Genomic DNA, 26,810 nt, shown 5'->3' on the forward strand with positions numbered 1-26,810 from the left:
AACTACGTACTTATGGACAAGCAGAGCTGGGCATCGTCTATTCGTTTTATAACTTCTGGGCGGTATTTCTGGCCGACCCATGTGGTCCCAGTCCGTCCCTCGTCGACGACAGCCAATCGGCGTCCAGAACGAGAACACAATTTTCACATCACACGCAGGCGCCCGCACAATCAGACACGCCGCCAAATAGAGAAGAAATACGAAATAAAAACAACAGACACACACACGCACGGCGTGCTGATCGGTGAAATAAAAACAAAACGGGACTGTCATTGCATCTGTGGGACTGAAAGGTATATGACGGTTTTATTTATTTATTATTATTATTTATTTTACCTTTGTTTGGCTGCGTGTCAGGAATGGGGCAACTGCGTGTGACGTGCTACCGGTAAAGTTCGTTCTCGATGCCGTTTGGCTGACTTGGACCGACCGGGCGGGTCTGAAATATAGAAGGGAACTCATAGACGGACTAAAGCATGGACGAATGCCCAGCTCTGCCCAATACTACCTGTGCAAAGTCTAGGAAAATAGCAAAAGAAAGAAAACTCCGTGCACGTGCATAGTTAGACTGCGCTTTGCGCTTGACTTCATCTTGACTTGAGTTCTAAAAGACAGCACTTGAGAAGAGGAATTCTTACCTTCAGTTTTTATTATTAGAATATTGTTTTTTTAAATAGCGTTTGTTTTGATGATGTTGAACAGTGCACACACGCTTACCTCTCTCTAATTAGATGTGTTCTGATCATTGAACTGAAGGTGTACAGTAGTACATTAGGTGTGTGTGTGTGTGTGTGTGTGAGTTTGAATAGCTGCATTTGCCCCATGACATTCTGAGAGGCTTAACAGTGGGCTGCTTCCTCCATTAATCTGTCTCTTTTTACAAGGGCTGTCAAGACTGTGTGTGTGTGCATATACCCACTATAATACATGCATGCTCTCCATGCCACTGTGTGTGCGTGTGCCTGCATGTCTATGTCCATGCATGCGTGCAACACAACTTGTAATATTTCACTCCTTTACCCACAGGGATAGACCATTCATCTCCCAAAGCCCCAGTGTGGGTGTCACACAGTGCTAATGAGAGGAGGGCTGGAAACAAGGGAGAGCTGGCGACTGAGCAATGAAGGCAAAAGTAAAAATAGATTTTTTGCAGACAGCAGAAAAAGAAGTGACAGTGATCGATTAGGGTTGCGTCATCGGGAGTATTGACAGGTGAGGCCTTTTTTCATGCCGGGAGAGAGTGGGTGGTTGTCATGTTTTTTTTGTGTGTGTGTGTGTTTTTTTTTTAAGGACATAAAAATCAAAGAGGAATTCTAGCTGTGTTAAAAGGGAAGATGTGATTTTAGGCAATGGGTGTTTTCTCAGAACAAAGAGAGGTACCCTGTCCTTATGACAAATCAATTGACACCAGGCTAAGCCATTGATTGCAGCTGTATCGTCCCTCGCACGGTAACAGCAGGCAAACAAATCAAACGCACAATGACAAGCCTGTGAAATCACAATGCGGTCATCACATGCTTCTTGCCGTGCTTTTGTATGTGCACATTTGAGTGTGTTGTTAAGAAGACCAGATATCTCTTTGCTTTCCCCCAGTAACTCAAACAAGGGGGTGGCTGCTAGGCAACCAAGCCACATCACATCAGCCTAGCCTGGAGAGAGTGCGAGAGAGGGAGGTGGGGGACGTTCAGAGGCAGAAAACTGTGCTGGCAGTGTTACATAAGCCAGTAGGCAAGTCCCAGTGTTCACATTAATGTGGTTAGACACTCGGAGGGGAAGTGATGCCCATTAGTCACAACTGACAAGGCAGGTGAAGACGCAGCATCCGGCAGTGATTTTTAAAGCTGTTATTATTTATAATAGGGAGGATTAAGGCAGGAAGTGCCCCCCCCCCCAAAAAAAAAGCATAGAGAGATGAGTATAGAGAATATTTGTCTTTTCTTTCACACAAACCTAATCATGATAGATGAGGACTGCACATATATGAACATACGCTTTAATGCCATGTTGATAACTGAATGGGTCTGCTGAAAAATATAAGAGGATGAATTTGTGTGCATATGAAAGAGCAGCAATCAACATAATCATCAAAGATACATCAGAGGCTAAACTAAAGATCAATCTGAGCTCCTTCTGTGCTTGCCAATATACAAAATTGATGTCTATGCAATGCTACATACTGTACAGTAAGTAGGCTACACAGCAGCACACATTCTGCCTCCACATGTATTAAGATCATCTTTGGTTTATGCATTGCCAAATGGCTACAATGAGGACAATTCCATCTATTATCACACTTTATCGGAAGCCGATGCATCACAATAGGTCTGGAGGCTTAATTTTCTAGATTGATGCTACCCCCATATGGAGGACTTTTAAGTTTTGCATATTCCAATGCTGTGTGTATTCTCAGATAGCAAATTCCCAGAATTAATTTAATTCCGTGTATTCTTATCAGTGAAAGCCAAACCTCCTTCATGTACATTTTTTAAAATGGAATGTTTTTGAGAATATGTCAATAGTGACCTCGATGAATACACTATACCGTAAAGCTAAATCACTATGAAGGAATCACTTCGAATAACTAACAACGCATAAACATCTTGCTTAACTTTTGTGTTAATGTTTCGGTCTTACAATGTAAACAAAATCCCTGATGACCACCCAATGACTATGTTTGCGCCGGTGTCGAATCTGTCAGTCCAATTGGTCGACCCAAACCTACAGTCCAATCAAGGCTCCTCAGAGCTCCCTGGGGATGATGGTGAAAGGTCGGATGGGACAGGAAGCTTCCAGCTCCAGAGCTGTGAGGAAGCAGTCGGGGGCCTGACTGGATCCCAGAGACTGCAGCGCCTCTCCCAGTCCACTCCACGCTTTGTGGGACGTGCTGTGGACCTGAACTGCATCGCGTAGGACCTTCTCTCCAAGGTTTGCACGTCCTGTCTTCACCAGCAGCCGACCCTACAAAAATTGCAAAATTATACGGTATATTACATATCTTTCACTATTTTGCTGAATCAAGGTAAAAATAGTTGAGTTAAAAATGGACCGATCCACTAATTGGGTATATTTGACCCACGTTCTTGTGTTGTTTTGTTCAAAAACAAAACAAATTTTGGGTTGTTTTGTACAAAACTACCCATTTTTGGGGTTGTTTTCTGCGCAAAAACAACACAGGAAGTTGGGTCAAATTCACCCAAGTAGCGGATCGGTCCATTTTTGACCCCAAATTGTGTTATTTTTAACGAGCTGTTTTAGACTGGTACAGTGGTCAACACGACTATGACCACTTTCACATTATAATAACCAGTTCAAGATCTGTATCAAAATACAGTGCCTTACACCAATAATACTCAATTTAGATTGACATTGTCAAAGTCGTATTCATTCATATAAGTATGTTTAAAGATGAAATTTTAGATTCTAGTAGCGTACCACAGTCTCATAGCTTGAAATATTAGACTTTTCTCAGTAGGATTCAATGAAGTTCTTGACCACAGGTAAAGTCAAAGAACACATTGTTACATGAATACCTCTCTGCCAATGTCTCACTCTAAAAACAGTTGGGTTAAAAATAACACAAATTTTGGGTCAAAAATGGACCGATTCACTAATTCACCTTCTTGCGTTGTTTTGTACAAAACGACCCATTTTTGCAGTTGTTTTCTGCAAAAACAACCCAGAAAGTTGGGTCAACTTGACCCAAGTAGTGGATTGTTCCTTTTTTGACCCCAAATTGTGTTATTTTTAACCCAACTGTTTTTAGAGCTGCAAGCGGAGAATGTTTGATACAGCTCTTGTATTGGATGTCGCTATCAACCTTGAAGGTGATAATAATGACAAAAAAGTGCAGCACTTCGCAAGGCTATTGGCTTGGAAATTGGACAGTTCAAGACCTGCTGGGAATTGAAAAACAGTTGCTGGAGACATGCCACTTCGCTTCCCATGCAAGAACTGCAGAGGAGTATCTGAGGGGAGCATCAAAACCTTGAACTGCTCCATAGCGTGATATACTGGCGCCTCTCCTACTCCACTACTACAATCCCACACTGCTATACATGTGCAAACTAATTTGCCTGCGATTGGCTGGCGACCAGTACAAGGGGGTACCTTCGCCTATTGCCCGAAGTAAGATGGGATGGGCTATTTTTATATTATAGGCTAATTTCTTGTTTTATCAATGCTATAAAAACCATACATAACTTGCATGCCACTTGGTAGAGCAAAGATCTCTGCCAAGGCCGCAGTACTAACAAAAGAAAGAAAAACACTGTGGAACCTTGAGATATGAGTGGACTCAGATGCCACACCTCCACAAAGTTTCCAGTAAATGATTTTTGGAATTTAAAGAAAGATAATATTCATGGTATTTATGTCTGTGTGCAGAATTGGACAACATATCACGAGGCACATAATGCAACTGACCAAGAGCATGAAGTTAAACCTGTTGCCCACAAAACACAACAGTATCACGGCACATACAAAACGCACAGCCAATGACATTATTACTGCCCTTTACTTTAACATGCGTTGCACACGCGCAGTCAGACAGACTCATCCTGTTATGCAGCCTCCCCAGCTCACAAGCTCCAGATTAATTGGGATGAAATTCACGTAGCTGTCTAGGAGCTCTGATAAAACTTTCAATGAGAGCGTGCACACCCACTGTGTCTACCGTCAGTTGTTTTTCCCTTTCCTTGCTGCTGCTCAGAAGAAAAGCTGCTGTTTATGGAAAAAAAGCTGTCACAGGATGTACATGCAACCTTAGTACTGCAGGAAAGTCTTTAATTATGAACTAATGTTCTAACCATTTCTATCGTTTCGTCATCAGGTCTCGTTTTAGCCCCGCCCAAAATATCCGGACAAGTGAGAAGGTGAAAAAGAGTTTTAATGGTATGGGATTATTTTTGTGTCGAGCGCAACGTGCAGTCTATCTGCGAAAGTACCAACTTTGCACTGGGCCATACAGATGAAAGAATAACTTATAGTACTTCCGGTTTATTTATTATCCGAGGATGAAAAATGTTTTATTTAGAAAAGTGATCAGATTCTCTCAGTTAACATCCATCTATGATGGACTCTTTATGCATGTCAAGATGCTAATTGTCTTGAGCGCGTAACGCTAATACTAAATCACAAGCTGGTAAACTGAGTAAAAAAACAGACCACGCACGAATTCATCAGCTATGCACAACAACATGTGGCATGCAGCTCTTGATTTAGTGTAATGGTGAGTTATATATTTTCATGATATTTGTTCTGTGGTGCCTTAGTTGGCGCATTTCAGGAGGACGGTACTAATATAGTTACCCGTACATAAAACTGTGGCTTCGCATTTATTGATATATCTTCAAAATACTTCACTTTTTGTGTTGCTCGTATCATTCATGCACTTTATATTTGTTCTGTGGCGTCTGTTGAATGTTTAAGCGTTATCATAGTGACCATATTAACGCAATGTTGTTACCCTTATTATGGTGTTGGTGCTGCTCGTAAAGGTACATAAAAATACACAGTGGATTTGCATTTGTAGTTGTAGCCACGCAACTATATACAAATAATCCCCCCACCACCCCACCCCCCCGGTTGGGGAAAAAAGGTCAGGGGCCTGAGCTCTATAGAATAATGAACAAGGCAGAGGTCATGGAAAACAATATTTTCAACTCAAAAATCTGCCAAATGAAAGTGGCCAGCATATCAGAGAGTGAGCAGATTGGAACTCGCAACAAAAATGAGATGAAGAACATCGGGACTGCTTGTTTTTAGCATCATAGAAATTAAAAGTGGTCTCAGTTGCTTGAACTGCACCAAGCCATCTGTCTCCAGTTTTCCTTCAGCCGATCACAACGAGCTTGGTGGAGCAGGTTTGTGTCTCGTTAAAGCACAAGTGAAGTGGGCTGAGCCAGGCTTAGTGTTAGTAAAACAAGTTTGTTGCCTTTCCATTCCTCTTTCAAATTGGAAAAGTTGCGAATAATACACACCACCTAATTAAGCATATTTCCTTTCCTGGCGAGAATAAAAAGAAAACAGAGTGTGAACCTAGCCAAACATCGCTGGTAGCATTTTGTTTTGGAATGAATTGTCACTGAAGACATTAATATCTTCCACAATGCAACACAGCAGCACGCACAAGCCTAACAGTCTGTAGATATGTAGGAGGTAATTCCTTATAAATTGAGTTTAAATACAACAACATTGCAACAATACAAATGCAACTTTCTGTATAATTACACTTTACAAACAGACTAATAATAACCCATCTAGTTTGTCAGAATGCATTCAACTACTGAGATCCAACCTTTGAAACAGTACATATAATGCAGTGAAAAAGTATTTGCGTCCTACCTATATTTATCACACTGTTTCGGATCTTCAATCCAATTTTAATATCTCTCACGAAGACAACCCAAGTAAATACAAAATGCATTTATAAATGATTTTATTCCTTATAGGGAAAAAAAATCTAAACCCACCTGGACCTATTTCAAAAAGCAATCTGGTTATATAGATCAGTTCCTACGAGAAATCAATGAATCAATCAACGACTTCTACTACGCTTAAGAACGCAGATAACTAAATACTGAATAATGAATATTGCTCGTGTCAATCATGTTGACAGAGGAGGACTTTTGGAAACATTCAAGGCTGTGGATGAATGAATGTTCAGCAAACTTAATCCAGAAAACTGTTTTGGCGGGTGCACCCCTTTCTGATCCCTTTCTGATGTCATCACCTGCATGAAAAGCACATCAGCAACTACTTGTTGAACTTTTTGTAGTCGACTACAATGCAATTAAAGTTGAATCGAGGTCGATTTAATCAATGTCTTGAATATGTTTTTCTGCACAGAACAGCGGCGTGCAACAGACCAGTCTCACATAGAAACATAATTTGACAGACTGGCAAACAAACAAAGAGAAAAATAAATATATAAAACACAACTCACCATTACACTAAAATGTAGTTGTTGTTGTTTCTCTTCAACATGCACCCTAAAAACAGTTGGGTTGAAAATTACACAATTTGGGATCAAAAATGGACTGATCCACAAATTGGGTCAATTTGACCCATCTTCTTGCATTCTTTTTTACAAAACAACCCATTCTTGGGTCGTTTTTGCAGAAAGTTGGGTCAAATTGACCCAAATTGTATATCTCCGAACTGTCAGTGTTAGGGCTGGGCAATAATTCAATATCGATGTATCGAATATCGAATATGTATCGCGACAGACACGTGATCGATATCAATAGAAAATATTTTGATAAAATCTTCAAAAATCAGAAAGCAAACGCCAACAGCGGCATTGAGCGTGTTGTTGGCAGCACGCAGCCGCCTCCAAACACAAAGAAGACGTTAAACCGGCAAAGAAGAAGCATCCAAACCAACGAAGAAGAAGCAGCTAAACCAGCGACGCATGCGGGCGGCATACTCACGTGGAGCAAGAGAGTGGCGTAACTTCATTCAAATAAATGACCAATTGACTCAGTAGAATTTGTACAATAAGATAATATTATGCACACTAACCTGATTAGACACCTCCGGATGGACACACATGAAGTTCCCTTTCTTTGACGTGCTAGCTCCAGTGTTAGCCTTGTCCGACCCTTGCATCGTAGTCAAGTCAAAAGCAGGCACTTTTTGCGCACCATGGAGCCCGCTTGGCAAGAAAAGCCTGGCGGACACTGGCGTCAACCTTATATTGAACTGGGAGAAACCCTGCATACTGAATCATTGTGGTATTATTGTGTCATTTTGTGTACCTGACAATAGTTTCTGATGATTATGTAATAGTTTCTGAGAAAAATGGGATACTTGTGTTTTTGTTGAAACTGCGTTGCTTGCTGTAAACCAGTAAAACAAAACACCTGTGCAATGTCATGAGTAGATGAAACAATACACTGCAAAGAAACGAATAGTAGTACTTTCCCTGAGAGACTGAACTGTATATTCTTGAGAATTATATGTATGTATGTATGTATATTCGTCTGATATTTTTCTCACAAATTTTGTTCTCGACTCCGACTGGCTGTCGCCGATGAGGGACGGACTGGGCCCACGTGGCTCTGCCTGAAATACTGACGAGAACTTGGTGACAGACTGACAATCCCCACCTCTGTTGCTTGGACACAATTTGATTCATTAACTCATCGCTATTCATCTTTCACACAGCCACCGGAAACAGAAATGTAATTCTGTCTAACTGCAGCCGAGTGAGAGCTCAGGTTTTTACGACACTATGCGCTGGCGCTCAAGGGAAATATGGTCGACTTCAGGCAAAACACTACTGCTTTTTTCCATAATCAACGAAAACTTATAAGTTCCTTAGTGGAGCTTTAAATCTTAAATAGGTTAAAAAAAAAATAAAAAATTAACAATATTAAGTGATATAAAATTCTTGTGCTGTGAAACATTTTTCAGCCATATCGCCCAGCCCTACTAAGGACACTATGTTTAAAAAGCCGTTCATTTAACTTTCTTTATATTGACCAGTTTAATTGACTTTTTAATAGTTGCGCTGACTTCTTTAAAGCAGAATTCAACCCAAACATGTATTTTTTTAAATATGTTCGATGCAGGCCCACTAATTGAAACAGCATTCTGATGTGTTAAAACGAAAATATCTAAATTCAGCCTTTTTTTCGGGTATTAATTTTCAATAGTAAAATAAATAAATAAATAATTCAATATATACCGACCAATATGAAATACTTATTATAAGTATATTATAAGTATATTATAAGTATATTGTGATATACTTTTCAGTCACACTGCCTTAGTCAGTGTGAAAAGGGTCGTGACGTTATGTGTGTTGTGTGATGAAAAACATTCTTGTTAGCACATTGTTGCCTGTACTTTATTGCACATAACACTTTTGCGACATAGATGGAGCTTCACTTAGCGCCGCTGCCCTCGTTGCTCATCCTGTCCCATGGTAACGCTGGTATGAATCTTTTAAGACTAGCAGAAATCAGAGTAACTGACGTTAGCAATGCAATGCTAACCTCCATTCTCCTCCACGACCATCTTATTTTCAGACTCTGATACCTGTGCAGATGTATGAAGACAGGCGAGTTGACAGTTGATTGTAAACTGGCCAACTGGAAGATGAGAAGCTAAAAACAAGCAATTACTCACCGAAGTGGAGTAGTGAATTCCACTTGTCGACTAATCGGTTCGACCCTTATTAGAAACACTTTGCATAATACAGGGACATTATTTAGGATCTGTTCTCTGGTCGTCCATCTGCTTGAATCCTTTTCAGAAGGAAACTGGAAAACCCCCACAAGACTTGTCGTTTGGGACTTGGTCTGACCCAGTTGTTAGACAATTCCATTTAGGTTTGTGGTTCACATCCTTACCATTGCCATTCCTTGCATCAGAACGGACTGTTCTAGCTATCCCTCTGTCTCATCAGGTGAAACTGGAAAAAAATGAGCTATTTTCAACTTCACCTACACAAAAATATGAAACAACAAACATTTACGGTCAAGTTGAATTTGTAAAAAGTCCAATTACTGGCCAGGGAAGTTGCATACATTGATCCAAAAGGATATTTTATTTGAATATAATTACTATGAATCTTGGAATATTACTTGAAGTTTAATTTCATTTAAGGAGTGCCTTATAAAGGCATCAAATCATCAACCATTATTCAGCGAGCCAGATGTCTAAAACAAAGTTATTGGTCATCCTTTTCTATGCTGGACAATGAAGAGCGCAAGTTGCTGTCTTTGGACCTTGTGTGTGTGTGTGTGTGTGTATGCCTCCACAATTGATCCCTGGATTTCAAAGCGCATGCCCACATTTCTACCTTGCACCCACACATTTGCATAGCCTCGATCAGAGGGTGGTGAAACAAGTGAAAGGCAATCCAAAGTGGGAGGGGAAAGAGAAAAAAAGACAGAATGGGAAAAAGTAACAAACAAACAAACATACAAGGAACAGCCAAAGTTAGCCCAACTTGAATAATGAAAAGGGCAGACGGATGGCAAACAACTGCATGAGCCGCACATAGCAACAAAGGCAACAGCCAGCTCCCAATTGCCCTAGTGTTTGTGCCCCGGATTCATTTTTCTCTCTGAATCTCTTCCACTGCCTCCTCTCTGCTTATCAGAGGTCTTACTCAATAGAATATATTTCCCGGGTTGCTAGGCAATCCCATAAAATGGCAAGAAGTGTTATAAATAATGTATTCGCATGATCCAATCAGCTGACAACCGCCCCCAAGCACAGCGAGAGGAGAGGAGAGGAAGATGGGAGCATTTGATAATTGGGAAAAAATTAATTCAATGAGCACAAGTCCCCGTCCTTGAGATTTTGCATGCATGTGTATGAATATGCTTCTGTAGCAGAGGAGGCAAAGTAGAGCGTGTGTAGCTGACTCAGAGCAGGTGCCACTATGCACGCAGGGAAATGAAATGTGGAGGATGTTGGGAGTGGGTCGGATTCATTACATACCACCGCAAGTTGTAGGGCTGGGCTCTGTGTTGGGATCAACTATACCACCAGAACGCACCTGCAAAACGCGTGCCACGTTGCACACGTCATCCAGGTGCAGATACAAATTCATGAAGGCTGACAAGGCATGCAAAGTGGAAATATGCTTCAGTTTAGCCCGTGGGCTGCTGCAAGGGCTTGGACTAAAACGCTTACACTACCCAGGAGTACGCACGCACACACACACTCTCCAGTTATTTGTCACAGCCACACCCACATCGATCCAAAAATACCAACTGCTGGCCAGTGCTGTGAGTCACTCTTTGATCACTTCAGAAACATGTGGTCATAACTGGTGGTGCTAAAATTTACTGTCGATATTCATGACATTGAAACGTAACTCGCTATTTTAAAACACTTACAGTACAAAATGACTTTTTGTAATTCATTTTTCAACTTTGCTGTGTTTGTTCTTGAAAGTACGACAATGCGAACTGAAATGATTTTCTGATGGAGGATTTTGTTTGCAATTTGCAAGTCCTATGAACATGGCTGCACATTATCCCCTGCAGAAGAAGGGCCAGGTAGTGGCAATAGTATAAATTTTGGAAACCATGTCTCAAGTGCAAAAATGGTGGAGGACCATTAGGTACATGCTCAAGTTGGCACAACGATGATCAAGAATTGTCATGTGGTAGTGCTTGGGATGAGATTCAGACGATACTCGAAGTAGGCCTTGGAGGTCTAGCACCAAGAAAACATGAAGCTCAAGCAAATCAAGCAAGGGAAAGTGAGCTTTGCACATGCTTGCTAGCTGCACTAGTGTCAATTCCTCTCAGTCGAATACTGCACCATTCACATGGCGTTAAAGGGGAAGTCAACCCAAACATATTTTTTTCAAGAATATGTTCTATGCAAGCCCACTAGTTGAAACACGGCATTCTGATAAATATTGCGTTTGTGGAATAAGAGTTAATCCACTCGTTTTTAGCCATCTCTGGGGGCAGCCATCTTGTCACTCCTGTCGACTGAAAATGACATCACAACTGCTCAGGGCTCAGGTAACGACCAATCACGGCTGACCTGTTTTCTGAAGCTGAGCCGTGATTGGTCATTACCTGAGCCTTGAGCAGTTGTGATGTCATTTTCAGTCGACAGAAGTGACAAAATGGCCGACCCCTGAGATGGCTAAAAAGGGGTGGATCTTGCTGCTGAACTCATATTCCACAAATGCAATATTAATCAGAAGTCAATGTTTCATCAAGTGGGCCTGCAGGGAACATATTCTTGAAAAGATTGATTTTCACCATAACGGAGATTGAGCTGGCTTGACATGAAGATAGGTCCGATCTCTCGCAAAATCTCCTCGGGACTGATGAAGCAGTATTTCACATTGGCAGGATTGTCACAACCAGCACTATCGGTTAGGAGATCCTCATTATCTCTGAAAAACGGAGAACTGACTGACTTACGACAGGATTGCTGCCCACTCATTCTTGACCATGTCATGAACGTCGGTTATCAGTGTTGGGAGAATGTTGAAGATTTGATTTCCATGCAAGTCATGGTGCCCCTCCACATTTTGCTATCATGGGTAGTGACTGGCTGAATAGTCACTTCTTCGTGGTCGGTATGATTGGCTAGCCAGGAGTCCCAACTGCAACCCTTTGACGTTTCTTTAGGGTTGGTTAAAGGAGCAAGTCTACTCTACCAAACCAAAGACTTGCAACTCTTGGACGGCTCAAGAGACAGGTAGCGAATTCTGGCGCCATATTTGAATAAAACCTAGTGCTACAAGTTTGACTTCTTCCTACTTCTTTTCAGACAAGCAGTACATGTTGTTTTTATTTGGAATATTTGGATCATAAACTTTTGTTCAGTGTTTGTTTTCATTTTCGAAGCTTGTTTGAAGAGTGCACATTCGATATAAATTTCAATCAATCAGGAAGACGTGTCAAACTTGGGTATAAAAAGTTGAACATTTCTTGTTGCTGTTCAAAATAGTAAAACATCAAAAACACAATGAAATTGAAAGTGTCTGCATTAAAGCACTCCATAATGCTGCATGGTCTCTCCTCCTTTTTATGACAGGTATTCTAAAACATTTGATAGGCAAGCTTCTTGCCCTACGTTAGCTGGGATAACCTTCAGTTTATCTGCATATGAGGATAAGTGGAATAGAAAATAGACGGATTGAAATTAATGAACAAAATGGATGAATGAATTATTTAAAAAAAATACAAATAAACTCATGAAACTGGCATGGACAAAATGATGGTACCCTTAACTTAAATTCACTAGTTTCAGGTTTAAAGGGGGCCTTCTCCAGGTTAGACTTTTCATATCCTTCCACAGTTGGTCAGTAAAATTTTGATTATGGCTCATCCAAGACCGACTGATTGCTTGAAATAATATGTATTGATTTAAGACTTTGTCAGGGCAGAATTTGTCCAACCAAACCACATATGACTGATTTTGTTTCATTACGATGAAAAGAAAAATACGATCCTCCAGTAATGTCCAGTTTCAAATCATGTTAGCTTCAACAGTTGGAATGCATCACATTTTCTTTCTCCCCCTAATAACCCAGAGGTGGACATTACTGAAGGATATTCAAGGAAAGTACAGAACAGAATGTACTTTTGTGGAATAATAACTCAAGAACATCAAGCAAGAATAATCAGAATTCCCCTCAAGGCAGAGCAGAATAAATGGGCCACTGGCACATAAAGTGTCAGCGGCACATACAGTATAAAAATACATGCAGGGAGCCTGAGCCACTGAGAAAACCTGCCACTGTGGGTTGTATTCTTGCAGGCTGATGCAAGCCAGAAATATGGGAAGATCTCCAAGTGAAATGTCCCACATGCTGTCCCACTTAGCAGCCAAAAAGCAAGGATGCATCCATTTAGCACATTGATGTGTTAGCATGCCTAGGATCTAATCCAAAATATGAAGGGATACATTGTAGCGGAGCTTTTGTTTTATTAGTGCCCACGACAACACCGGACTAAATCCGCACACACGCGCGCACACAGTTCACAAAGAGCACATCTGCCCTCTGAGAGTTACAGAGTGGGACACTGCCAGCTGGCTTTGGTTCAACGTTTCACCTCTAGGGATTGGCTTTAGCACAGGCCAAATATGGAAGAGACGCGACTACGCGACCGCATTTCGCCATACACACACACACACACACACACATGCGCACACACGCGCACGCTCAGCAAAGTGCTCAATCAGAGCAAACACACAAGCCTTATGTGGTCACAAGAAAGCCAGCGCTTCAGTCGGAGATATCAGCCAACACAATCTATGGTAACTATGGAGACGACTGGCATGTGTGTGTGGGTGAATGTGTCGAGTGGGCACAAGTCTTTGGATTTCAGGAACATCCTTTGCCAGTCCCTTCGGCAGGATAACAGAGAGTTCAAAGGTCACAGGGGCGGTGGTTAATCACGGATCATTTGGAAGGCAGACGGGGAGAGAGATTGCTGGGGAGTGGGCGGGAGAGGACCTTTATAGAGCGGAAGTGTCTTTGGGTAAGAGGGAAAACAAGAGAGAGCTACAGAAATTGGGTTGCCCAAATGATCAGGGAGTACAGTCACCATTTGAATACAATTTCTCTTTTTTTTTTTTTTTTAATATAAATTAGAGGTAGTTTCAAAGCTTTTCAGGAATTCAAATGATCACCACTTCATGGTGTGGTAATTAGGACTAATGTGACCCATATTCTGAGTGTGAGTAGGCGTCCACAAAAAGAACAGATTCATCAAAAATGACACGATTGCCGTACAGTTGTACACTAGACATAAACAATTGCGCATTGCTTATTTAGAATTATACAAACAGCCCTCAGATCACAAGTCAGCAAGCATTAAAGAGTCTACTCGTTCAGGGGTGGTCAACACATGGCTCCAGAGCCGCTTGCAGCTTTTTGGCTGCTTTAGCTTGCGTCTCATCTGTCAGTCAGGGGACGGCCAGATGCCCAGATTTCCCTGGACTCATTTTAAGACCTAAACATAGCGGCTGGGATTGGAAAATGATCTCAATCTGCATATTGTAGAACTCACCCCTGCCATGCCCCTTGTTACATCCACGCACATGGAGTTATAAGTCAATATTCTTCACAATATTGGATATGGATTATCAATATGCAAGCCCACTAGTTGAAACACGGCATTCTGATTAATTTTGCGTTTGTGGAAGTTAAGCAGCAAAATGCACTCGTTTTTAGCCATCTCTGAGGGCAGCCATTTTGTCTTGTGTCGACTGAAAATGACATCACAACTGCTCACAACGACCAATCACGGCTGACCTGTTTTCTGAATCTGAGCCGTGATTGGTCCTTGTGAGCATTTGTGGATTAACACTTATTCCACAAACGCAATATTAATCAGAATGCCCTGTTTCAACTAGTGAGCTCGCATAGAACATATTCTTGAAAAAAATGTTTGCGTTGACTTCCCTTTAAAATGAACATTTAAACTATCCAAACAGAAAATAACCAACATTGTGATCTATGCGTATTTAAATTATAAATGTATATATTTTTTAAATTCATGTTTGGCATTATTCGTATCAAATGAAGACAGACAGACACAGTGGACTGTATTTATAGGGTTGCTTATTATTGAGGCTAGCTTTTCCTTATCTCCCCTTAATAGAGGCGAATGTTATCATCGGATTTGGCGAATCTTTGAAATCCAGATGTAAAGTTAATTCTATTCTTCCTTTCAATTTAATGTTTACCTGCACTGCTGTGTCCAGGAAAACACCTTATGGGACACAGCAATCAGGGTTATAATAGTTTGGGATTTTTTTCATTACAGTTAGTTTTTATTTTGTTTTGACTTTTTTTTTTTTTTTTTTTAGTATATGTAGTATTTGTCAAGTCCAAGATTAAAAAACAAGGTCACTAGGTGCTGTGTAATAAAGTTAAGTAAACTACAATTCTCTAAACGAATGTTTGACCTTCCTTCTTCTGTATGGACATACAGCAATAATAAAATAAATACATTCAAAATGAGCTTGAAAGCTGATGTATGATATTAACTGACCAAAATGAAAATGAAGGCCATTTTCGCGATCATTACAGTTAGTTTTTGTTTGTTTTTTTAACCCAAGATGTATTTTGAGCTAGTTTTCATTTTTTAATGCATTTTCTTTTTTAATATCGTTTCGTTAATGAAAATGTTTTTCAATTTTAGTTATTCCGTTAATTTTAGTTAAATACATAATAATGTTATCATGAGTGACTTAAACATTGCAGAAAAATCCATGCCTGCTTTGAAGGCTGTTGAATTTGGATGTTGATGTGCACACTGGAACATGACAATGTTCATTCTTTTGGAATGAAAAAAAAGTATCTTTTATAAGGCTCATAATCGGCCTTTTACTCAAGTCCGCAACGAATATGATGTCACAGCGCTACGTGCAAAGAACCCACTGTAGTCTTTAAACTACAGTAAATAGAAAGTTAAATCACATATTCTCAAAGCTAAGCAAAAACCCCTTAGCTAGTCCCCTTAAATTCTCGGCAAATGCCTCAATAGTAATGAGGATTCACTCATACGCAGGTGGCAGTCATCTTTCGTTTTCCGAATATGGTGCTTATCCTGATTCCTGATCTGTGCCGTTTTATATATTGTAGCACTGATCCAAAAAAACAAACACCTTAAAAATGGCATCTGCTATTTAACAAGCTTGCTACGACCGTGTCCACTGACAGAATTAGAGCAAATGAATCAGAATTTTCACGCTGACGGTAAACATAAACACATCATTCATGATCAGGAAATTGCTAGACGGCAAAAGTCGGCAAAATGCAGTTCCCTCAACTGCAAAAAGCCACTCAGAAATGTGAGTTAGAATAAGCGTGCACAATGTTCTCCTCAGTACAAAGAAGTCATTATTATCACTTATTATCATGACTGGTTTTATAAATAGAAGTAGAAGTTGAATATCCTTTTATTGTCATGTTTATGCTGAATGCAAATGTGTGGGGAATACTGGCAGAGGGGAAGTGTTGACAATGTGTGCAGTTAAAAACAGCCCCTTCATTTTTTTTGGGTCATATTGTTATGCAACATCTCATTATGCAGCTCAGCACTACTGGCCTAATTGTAGAATTTCATATTTTTTTCAGATGCCTGATATCCCCCTTTGATCTTACAAAAGCTGCACTTTGCATGTGAAAATATATATTTTTTCCACCAATATCAAATACCGTGGGTCTGTCAGAGTAGGATATTGTGAGCCTGTCATCAAGTTAGTCAATAATGTTGGTTGTCTGAATGAGTTTCAGATTTGAGTTTTGCCTGTGAAGATTTATATGAGTTTGAGGTGAAACAAACATGAAGAGGTGTCTATGGTTGAAATCCATTCAAGTGTGATGAGAAAAGACTGACGTGACTGTACTACAACCATTTGAAATCCACTCAAAAAGAAAGAAACCAGAGGTGTACTAAGTAACCTAGTATGGATAAACAGCAACTGTGAGAGCTGTAAAGAATGAATCCTAGCTCAACTGTTAATGACATCAGCAACTACCCTCAAAGGGCAGGAGTGAAGGTGCCAAAATCGCCTTTTTTTTTTTTTTCTTCAAAAGACGCAATGAACAAAAAGGCAGAAACTAAACAAGAGATGAAAACCACTCATTAGCAAGAAAAGAGCAAGGCCAGGCAGGAAATTGCCCCCATAAAAAGTATGCAGGCAAGCCTAAAAAATTCTGTAAAATGAGCTCAAGAGTCATCAGAAACATTTTGTCTGCTAATTGAAAGAAATATGCAACCGCATTGCTTTCTTCATCATGTAGCTAGATAATGACCCCAAAACACTGACAAAACTACAAATGAGTTTCTCGGGGGGGGGGGGACTAGTTTAGCTCCAGACTTAAACACTATAGTTTCATGCATTGTACACGATTAAGAGGTGACCAAATGGAGTAACCACCCCAAAAAAACAACAACTGAAAGACTCTGTGGTAAGTGCCAAGAAAAGGAAAGTAAAAGTAGAATGCAAAAGTTTAGTAATATCCGCGGTTCAAAAGTTTGTTGCAGTTATTGAAAAGAAAGGATTTGCAACTAAATGTCAATTTCACGTTCATCTGTAGTACTTCTGTTTTTCAGTACTTGTGCTCACTGAAGAATTAGGTCTGTTGTTAGAAATAATGTCTAATCTTCTCAGTTTTGGATAGCTGGAAATAAAAGATGAAATGGTGAAGAGATCAACATATTCTCATATTCATTGTTCGGTAACTCAAATGCTGCAATTGTGCAGTCCTGCACCTGAGCTTATATCGTGTAATACTCAACACTCCCCACTACAGTTAGTCTAGTTTTATTTTTATCCAATGCTGTTCCTTATATTTCACTGCAGCACTGTCACTTACTTAGTGTATTTTTCCTCTGTACTATGTACAGGCTAAAATGAGTGTTCCTTCATACTTTTTATGTAGATGTATGTTGGTGTGTGTATATACATGTGTGTATATACACATAGTTACTGCGTATATTTACATACGTTTGATCCTGAATGTTTGCCGTTAATAATGTACTTTATGGCTACATTATGCCGCCGACCCTGTGTGACCTATATCTTTGCTGCTGTAACACTGAAAATGTACCCACCGTGGTATCAATAAAGGCCTTCTTATTCGTATTCTTATTCAAATCCAAATGTGTTCAGTCAACAACAACAGTCAACTCAGAACGCTGAGTGCCCCAAGCACTCCGGAGCCCAACGCGCAGGCAGCACAAGTCGGAAAGTCAACACCTGCATTCAGAAATTGTCGGAAGGATGAGGATGACAAAACGTCGGCAAATAACTATTTTCAAGTTTTTGGTAAAGTTTGTTTAAAACAGCTTACCTTAACTCAAATCCTGCGTCACTGTATCCAATTACAATCGAAGTGGGTAAATGCGCCTTTTAAATCCTTGTTGCTGTGCAAAGCAAAATTACATTGCTACGACTATTTACAGTGGAAGTACTTCTTCTTCGTCGCCTTTAAAAGAAAAGAGAAGAAGACAACGAAGAAGAAGCAACAACTAACTTTCGCTTTTTCACAACAACAACGAGGATCCACCAGGATTGTACCTTTGACTACAATGCGACGCAGGATTCTAGTTCAAATAAGCAGTTTTAGAATAAAGAGAAAAACATAGTTATTAGCCAACGTTCCGTCGTCCTCGTCTGCTGCCGGGGTGCAGAGCATGCGCCGCTCCTATTCATTCACGAATGCAGCCCGCAGCTTGCTATTCAATTTTGCATCACGTATCGCTCTTGCTGTTGCTCTCACCATGTGCACCAGTATTCGCTCCGCAGTAGGGTGGATGGCCAAGGCTTCATCGTAGAGATTTTTAGCTTCCTCCAGTTGACCCCGCAGCTCGGCTAGGTGACCCCTCTGCAGCAACACTGAGTGTGAGTTGGGGAAGAGTGAGCTGGCCTCGGCTATGCAAAACTGGGCCTCTCTCAGTCGGCCGTCCTCCATGAACAGTTCCCCTGCACAGGCAGAAAGACACATCAAGACAAGCTGTGTTAAAAGTGCAAGTTACAACTTCCTTGCAGCATGTTAAAATACAAACAGCGTGGGGCTAAATTACACATAACATTACATAACACACTCAAGTATATATACTTGAACAAAGACATGCACCCCCCCCCCCCCCCCCACACACACACACACTAAAGGAGCAAGCTGTGCTTGGGAAGTTATGGAACTATTGCCTAAATAAGGCTATCACAGACAAAAGCTGCCTGCCTCTGGGAAGATGAGGTTAACCTCCAGACAGTAACTACTGTTCAAGTAAACAATAAAAAAAAAAAGTCATGTGAAAAAGTTCACATCTTTGATGAGAGACCTCAGATATGGATTATTGAAGGATGCTTCCATGACACTAGAAGGATTGTGCACCAACAGCCAAGCGAGCAGGAATGAACTCTTCACCTCGTTCACACCGCTATATAGAACAGGCGGTTCAGGGAGAACTGAGGTCAACTGTGTTGTGCAAATATCATACACGCTTCTTGCCTCTGAATGCTGTGTGAACTCATCTGCGCAGTTGGCAGGTGTTCTGTTGTTTTTCTTCTACCTAGATGCACTCAAAGGAATCATTTCTCATCATTACCATTATTGTTCCTGCAGTAGTTTCATTTTCGGAAAATTTGATACGGTGATGCCCTGTACTCTGTATATTTGCAGTTATACGCATGTGACAATGTCGTGCGTCACTGTGTGTGTTTTTCCTGCGTGGCTAATCAGGAACTGAGATTGCGACAGGAAGTGAGCGATGAGAGCAGGAATGCTGGGAAGTGTAGAGAGAACTCAGCCTGGTCCCATTACACCAAAGGAACAACATCGAGAGACGTCAGCGAAACGATGCCTTATTTCACAGAGCATGATTAACATGAACAAAAGGCTGGCCACAAAAAATAACTTTCGAATTACTGAGAGTCACAGGGGACACGACCCCGACATACTTCCATCTGTCCCACCCACTTCAACCCACTAGGGTACTCTAAACACACTGGAAGGCTGCTTGTTAAATTGCCCTTTTGAATGCCCTCCTCTGCTCTAACTATACTTTGTCTTTGTGTCTGTTCAAAATAAGTTTGCCCACCCTTGGTGTAGGGCCGTGTGACTAAAACTAGACCTTACGTCATCACTGACTGCTGACTGGTTTTTGATTGTTGAAAAAAGAGGGAGAACATGCGGAAAGAATTACGGTGTAAAAGCTCAGCCTTTCCTTTCAATGGACCATAACACACTTTCACAAGTGTTTGGGAGATTTTGTTGTGTTTTGTTTTCAATGCGAAAAGGAAAGTCAGGAAAAGCCTACTGGAACTTAAAATGGTGACAGGTGTGTGCTGACTAACATGAATTTGAATGTCATTGGTTAAACTCTGAACACAGCCACACGCTTGTAATGTGTTTACTTCCCCTCTCGAAGATTTCAAAACACATTTGAGTTGTACAGGATACAGGTCACAATAATGGTGGAAAAAGTCGAGAAAGGATTTCTCTCGCTCTCATTTTTTTTATATCACAAAAAAAGACATTTGAACAGAGGCGTGTAAACTTTGTAGATCCACCGTCTCACGCTTGACGCTATTAGTGCAGAAGCGCTTGCTCAGTTCATGAACAATACTTTCAAAGGTAAGATGTTTGTTTTATTTCTGTCTTCTACTTGCGTTTTTGCATCTAACCTGTTTGCCACAATCTTGTTTTGCCTGTTTTTCTGCCTCACTTGAGCGTTGTCATCATGGTAAGCCGCCTGCAGTAATCCGCACCACAACTATAGGAATCATTGTCTCCCGTTGACCAGCCCTTAATCAATCCGTCAGACTTTTTATCCTCAAGAAATCCTCTGGATTACTATTTCAATTGCTGTATTTCCTACAAGAGGTGCGGTGAAGACCCATATCATCCATTCATATGCTACTGTTTACTCTGTTCTGTCACTTTGGGCGAGAGGCAGTGTACACCGCGGACTGTTTGCCAGACAATCACGGATCACGTACTGTAGACAAACAACCATCTACACCTCGACCTGCAGCATATTTTTGGAATGTGGGAACCGAGAGGGAGAAAACGTGGAACATGCAATGCTGACATGCGCCACCTATGGAGCCAGAGCATTGTCAATACTTGTTTCGGATGGTGTCGCTAAAATGCCGCCAGACTATTCATTAAACTTTTGTGCGGTCAATGGTCTTGGATATTGGAATCAGAAGCCTGCAATTTCTGTACTTCTTCCCAAACGTGTTTGGGATTGAGGTCACTTCTTGGCACATCAAACTCATCTGACACATTATGGAACTTGCCTTGTGCACCAACTTCAAACTACCTCTCAATTGGGAAAGAAATGTGTCTGCCTTCTCTGCAGTCTCGATTAATAACTAATCAAAACAGTTAGTTTGTTTTATTCAAAATCATGTGTGCTGCTGTCATACCAGCTTGCAGCCAAATACGTTCGAGGGTAGTCCAGATATATGTGGGTCCTTGGCGATGCGTGGAGCTAATGTCCGACACTTCTGAGAGCGCCGCTTCAAGACGGGATGCTGCAAGTGACGATGGACTCATTGACCCTGAGAATAAAATTCATGTCATTACGAATGTGCACACTTTCAAGGAAATTCATCTTCAAAAATACGCCAACACAAGAAAGCAAATTTGCACATAGCACAAAAAATTCAAAAAGGAAAAAAGAAAATGTGTGTCATGACTCCTGTCATTAGGGAGTGGAGGGATTGAAACTTTATTAAATCGGTTATAAAATATTCAGCAGTTAGAGTATGCTGTTTGAATTGTTTTCATTTTTCAACATTAAATGTATTCGATTCAATTTGTCTATGCAGGGCCGGCTCGCACATCAGGCAGATGCTAAGGGTGCCGTGGACTCTAGGGCCCGCCAAAAATTCACCTTCAATATAACTATTCAAACAATTTATTACTATGACCTCTTGACTTCAAGTCAAAAGAAAAGAAGAGTAAATTGAAATGAATATAATCAAATAAGCGAAGAGAAGCCAGGTGAATTAAGTTGAAATGAGTGTTGAAATGAGTGTTCCTGCCCAGCTCTTTGTGTGTCATTTGACAGTGGCCAAAAGACTCTTAAGCCTACGGGAGAATGCTGACAAATTTGTCAGCGTCACGCCCTCGTGTCCACTGTCTTCACCCGGAGTGAGTACATTTCATGAAGATGCTTAAGTGGCACTCTTAAGTGGATGGGAGAATCTGCACAGCCCAAAAATGCACAGTAGCGAACCTTTTCTGACACTGGCAAGCATTAGCCTGGCAAGCCTCAGCCACTAAGAAAGTGGGTCTGGAGAGGCCTCGGTTAAAAAAAATATCGTCCAATCAAATTCATTTCCTTGCTGTGACGTATCCTTCGCGAGCAAGGTCACTCTTCGACGGCGGAAGTCCATCCTCATAACATTCAAAATGGCGCGTGGCAGAGACGATAGTTTGTTTCATTCAACATTAAACGCAGTTTTAAATGACCAGAAACACACATACAATAAAAGCTCAGCAGTTGACGGCGTTTTTTTGTTTTTTCTACGCCACGTCCGCTTCTCGCTGATTGGTTCATTTCGCTGTCTGTTTGCTCAGGTTTGCCCCACCTCAGAAATGTGTTCGATGCGACTACCCATTTCCAGGCTTAGGAGAATATGCCCCTAAAATAATATGCCCCTTTACTTGAATGAACAGACTAAAATGTTTCACATAAGTGATACTTACATACTTAGATTTTTTTTAGAACAATACTATTGCTTGTGTTGACAATGTTAGAGACCTTGGCAGTGTCATACAAAGACTCCTATTTCAATAACCAATTATGCATTTCAAAGGAACTAGCAATATCTCATGTGAATACCATATGAGTAGCGCATACCATTAAAATATATTTTTTAGAAGTCAGAAATAATATTATATTTTCAAGCACACTGACGTATTTGTAGTACTGTTGCAGATGCTGGGCTTCTCCGCTCTTTAGATCTACCACTGTGGGTGATTGGAATCATAACAATTTGAACCAGTTTCACATGGCATTCGCCTACTCATGAGGGTGGGTGCCGCACATAGCCCATGCCTGTGTGAGTGTATTTAAATCTTCAACTTGTGTGCACTACAGTGATCGTCTTTACCAACAGAAGGCTAAACAAGTCTTCAAGAAGTCAAAAGGCAGACCTGTGGAGGTGTCTTGGAAGTCCGGCAAAGTGAGGTGGATGGATGTTTTACTGACTCGACGGCTGGCATCCAGCCTCTCAGCCACCGGGATACTGCTACTGTCATCTGTCTCACTGGAAAATACACACAGACGCACACAAACACACGTATTTGTAAATTACGTTATGACGAGCCATGCACAATGGCCACAGTACATCCCACCGGGCATCCTCCGACTCGTAACGCTACTGATGAAATAAAAACAGTCAAGAGATGCTCCTATATATATATATATATATATATACCGTATATAGGTACGTACCGTGTTATGGGGGTCGCGGTTCGGTACGGGTTCGGTACAGCAATAAGTCTCCAATACATAAGACTAGTTTTTTTTTTTTTTTGCACCGCTATGTGCACAGAAGAACAGTAACACAACACCGCTCGGGTTCTCGTCAGGGGAGCCGTTCATCCATATGACACCCTTCCAGGTCTCACTGTCATTGCCCACGTGCGCACTAAAGGCCCGCAGGAGAATGAGGGAGACCCCAGAGGAAGATCTCTCCAACACACCCTACGAGGACTCCAAAAAGAGTGGGTACTCTGAGCTGCTGTTTGGTGCATAGGTACAAACAACAGTCAAACTGAAGGCGGAGGGAGGCTACCTTTATGTCTACTGGGGTGAACTACAACGTACAGGTGCCAAGCCGGGGGGGCAATAAGTATGCCCACACCTGCTCTGCACCTCTCACCATAGGCTACTCCAGAGTGGAAGAGAGTCCAACCCCTCTGAAGAGGACTGGTACCAGAGCCCAAGCTGTGTGTAAAGGCTTCATCGTAGAGATTTTTAGCTTCCTCCAGTTGACCCCGCAGCTCGGCTAGGTGTAGAGTCCAACTATGTCCAGTCGGAAATACTCTGCCTCACACAACAGCTTGAGCAAGGACTCTGTCAGAGAGGTGACATACCATGTCTCGAGGGCTAGCTTCCGCGACCGGGGTTGGGATCGTCAAGGTCCCCGCCTTTGGCCGCCACCCAGCTCACAGGCCCCCGGGGCCTAACTCTAACCCGGCCACAAGGTGCTCACCAGCAAGCCCCACCTCCAGGCCTGGCTCCAGAGGGGGGCCACTGTGACCTGCATCTGGGCAAGGAAAAACTGAGTCGAACATTCTTATTCATGATAAGGGGTCTGACAGCCGTGCATGGGTCCATGATAATCTTTGGATGAGCAATACCAGCAGTTTCCCTTTGAAAGTTTTACCTGTCATAACAGTATAAGACACATGTATATGTACACATTCTAAAATACAGGATACATACTGCATGTAGACACTCCTGTATATGTAGATACATGATATTGTATGTCTACTCACTTTGAGCGGCTGACATCATAGCGGCTTTGCCAGATTTGCAGCATTTCTTGGCAGGTCTTTAAGGCCACAGATGGGCCATACAGGACTTCTTCAAGCTTAGCCTTTGTGAACAGCAAACTACAGAAAAAACACAACAATCACATACATTAAATAGACTTCAGATCAATTATAGGGAATATTATCCAGTCACCAGTCAATCACAGGGCACATATAGATAAAGAAGATTTCATATTCTATGTACAATTTTGTACATGTACATTTTTTGAACATGCTAATGCTACACAGATACAGTAGGTCAAAATCAAGATTCAATCACTGAAGCTCAGAATTGTGAGGCAGACTAGATTTTTTTTCAAGATAAATAGTCCAAAAGCAAAGGTGCCTGGTCCAAAGTCATCCAAAAAAGGTCATTCTTTTCTTCCTTTTTCTTTTAACTGACTAACATTTCATCGCATAGGTGGTGTAGTTGCTTGATATGAGAGCCTGAAAAATGACAGCTAAGTGAGTTCTGTGGCTCAAAGTTGAAGTTATCCCTAAAACTGAATCAAAGTAATCAGATTTGATATAATGTAACAAAGGATGACAAACATTCAGTGTGCTTTTTGGTCACTAAATTTAATTGTTAATTTTAAAACTAAACCGATGTACAACTATTAATGCAACTTCAACCAACACTAGAATTAGTAAATATATAAAGATGATTCAATTTCTGCAGCAGCAAATATCTTGAGGTTCCTACTGACAACACAATTAATCTTGATGTGAACACGCATTTATAGTGCACATTATGGAACATTTACTTTTGGACTGGAATGTGATGTAACAACAATGCTGCTTTACGTAATATTTCTCAAACAATGAGTTTCTTCAGTGCTGGACGGACTTTGGACATATTTGTGTTTGGCGATCTGTCCGCTGCAGGGATCAGCATGCAAAAATGATTCTGTGGTAGTACAAATTTTAATGTATCATTTTGAGCAGCAGAATCACCGTAACATATCTTTATATATCTTGTAAAGCATACAAAACTGAATACATGAAAAAAGTTACTCTTTTTGTTGTTGTTGTTTTTTTTTTTTTACTTCAATTTCCTAGTTAAGTGCATCAAAGCATCAGGTTTGGATATTGTACGTGTGTGCATTACCGCATCAGACTTGTGTGCGTGTGTGCGTGCGTGAAGTATGTTGAAAGGCTAATCAGCAGAGGTCATATAGTTTCGACTCAGCCCTTTTAGTTGAAGGCAACGGGTGAAGTGATGTGAGAGTGTCAGATATAACGCAGGAGTGTACACGTTAATCTGCATGTGCGTGAGAGAGAGAAAGCGAGTGTGTGCATGCGTTAATGTCCAGAGTCGGGGTGTGTTGGGGCGTCTCAGTGAATGCAGTCTGTCAAGGGCATCACCAAGAAGTGAGGACAGACAGCGAGCGCCAGAGTCAACCGGACTAAGGCCATCTTGCTGTCTACTGCATCCTTGTTGTTGAATGATCCTCCAATTATTTTATTCTCTGTCAGAGAGGGGGGGAGGGGTTGCAAACAGGGGAAACCAAATGGTTGAGGGCTATGGTGGAGGGTGGGGATCAATAACAGAGTGAGAAGAGCTTGTGTCGGGGGAGAAAACTCTCTGTAAAATGTGCCTTATTACCAGCTCGTGGGTCAGTAGAGTACTGGGGGAAGGGCGTGCGTGGGGGTGTGTGTGCGTGAGTGTGAAAGGGGAAAATGGAAGAGTTGTAAGCTTGAGTGTGCGGGAGGATGGGGCTGCCTGTGTGAGGCGTACACCTGCTGTGTGTGTGTCTCTAGGCTCCCTATTAGCACTGTGGCAAAACGTTCAGAGGCATTTTGATGATGTAAACGCATCCTAGTGTTGAAATGTGACGTGGTGTGTATCATGCGAACTGACTCTCTCTGCGGACTAAATGGAAGGTGTTGATTGTAATGTTAAACCACCTTCACTGAATTTAATATAAATTAGCACTTTAAAAACGGCATTCAAAAGAGGGATTTGAAGGTGAGTCCTTAAGGGATGCGCACACGCACACGAACGGAAATTGGTGGGCACATCACACATTCTCACACATGTCTATCAAAAACACCAAAACAGTATGCCCAATTTCTTTATTTTTGACTTAAATCATTTGGGTTTGAGAAGAAAAGATGACTAAGAGATAAGAGATTAACATTTTAGCTTTATATCTGGCTCAGATACACAAATACGAAGATGGCACCTTTTGTTTGAAGCGGTTATTTTTTTATGTATTTGAACATGGCCCCGACAGTGGTTTCTTGCCCAGCATGGTCTTATTAAAATTGATGAATCAAACAATAAATTGTTGATGTA

At 41.2% G+C, this 26,810-nt stretch overlaps 1 protein-coding gene across 1 annotated transcript in view; it reads right to left on the bottom strand.

Moving 5' to 3' along the window:
- Positions 1–1,912: 1,912 nt before the first annotated feature.
- ttc7a (tetratricopeptide repeat domain 7A) overlaps positions 1,913–26,810 on the bottom strand; it is a 52,429-nt gene continuing 27,531 nt past the window's right edge. The window contains exons 17-21 of the mRNA XM_086045411.1: positions 24,476–24,592; positions 23,126–23,238; positions 21,388–21,522; positions 18,734–18,936; positions 1,913–2,958 (exon numbers count right to left, since the gene is read on the bottom strand). Coding sequence (XP_085901537.1) covers positions 2,740–2,958; positions 18,734–18,936; positions 21,388–21,522; positions 23,126–23,238; positions 24,476–24,592 — 787 coding nt within the window. The 3' untranslated portion in view covers positions 1,913–2,739. The remainder of the gene's footprint in view (positions 2,959–18,733; positions 18,937–21,387; positions 21,523–23,125; positions 23,239–24,475; positions 24,593–26,810) is intronic.

This window comes from Filicampus tigris, chromosome 11 (genome assembly GCF_054856515.1).
Source record: "Filicampus tigris isolate MCC_2025a chromosome 11, RoL_Ftig_1.0, whole genome shotgun sequence".
Classification (NCBI taxonomy): Eukaryota; Metazoa; Chordata; class Actinopteri; order Syngnathiformes; family Syngnathidae; genus Filicampus; species Filicampus tigris.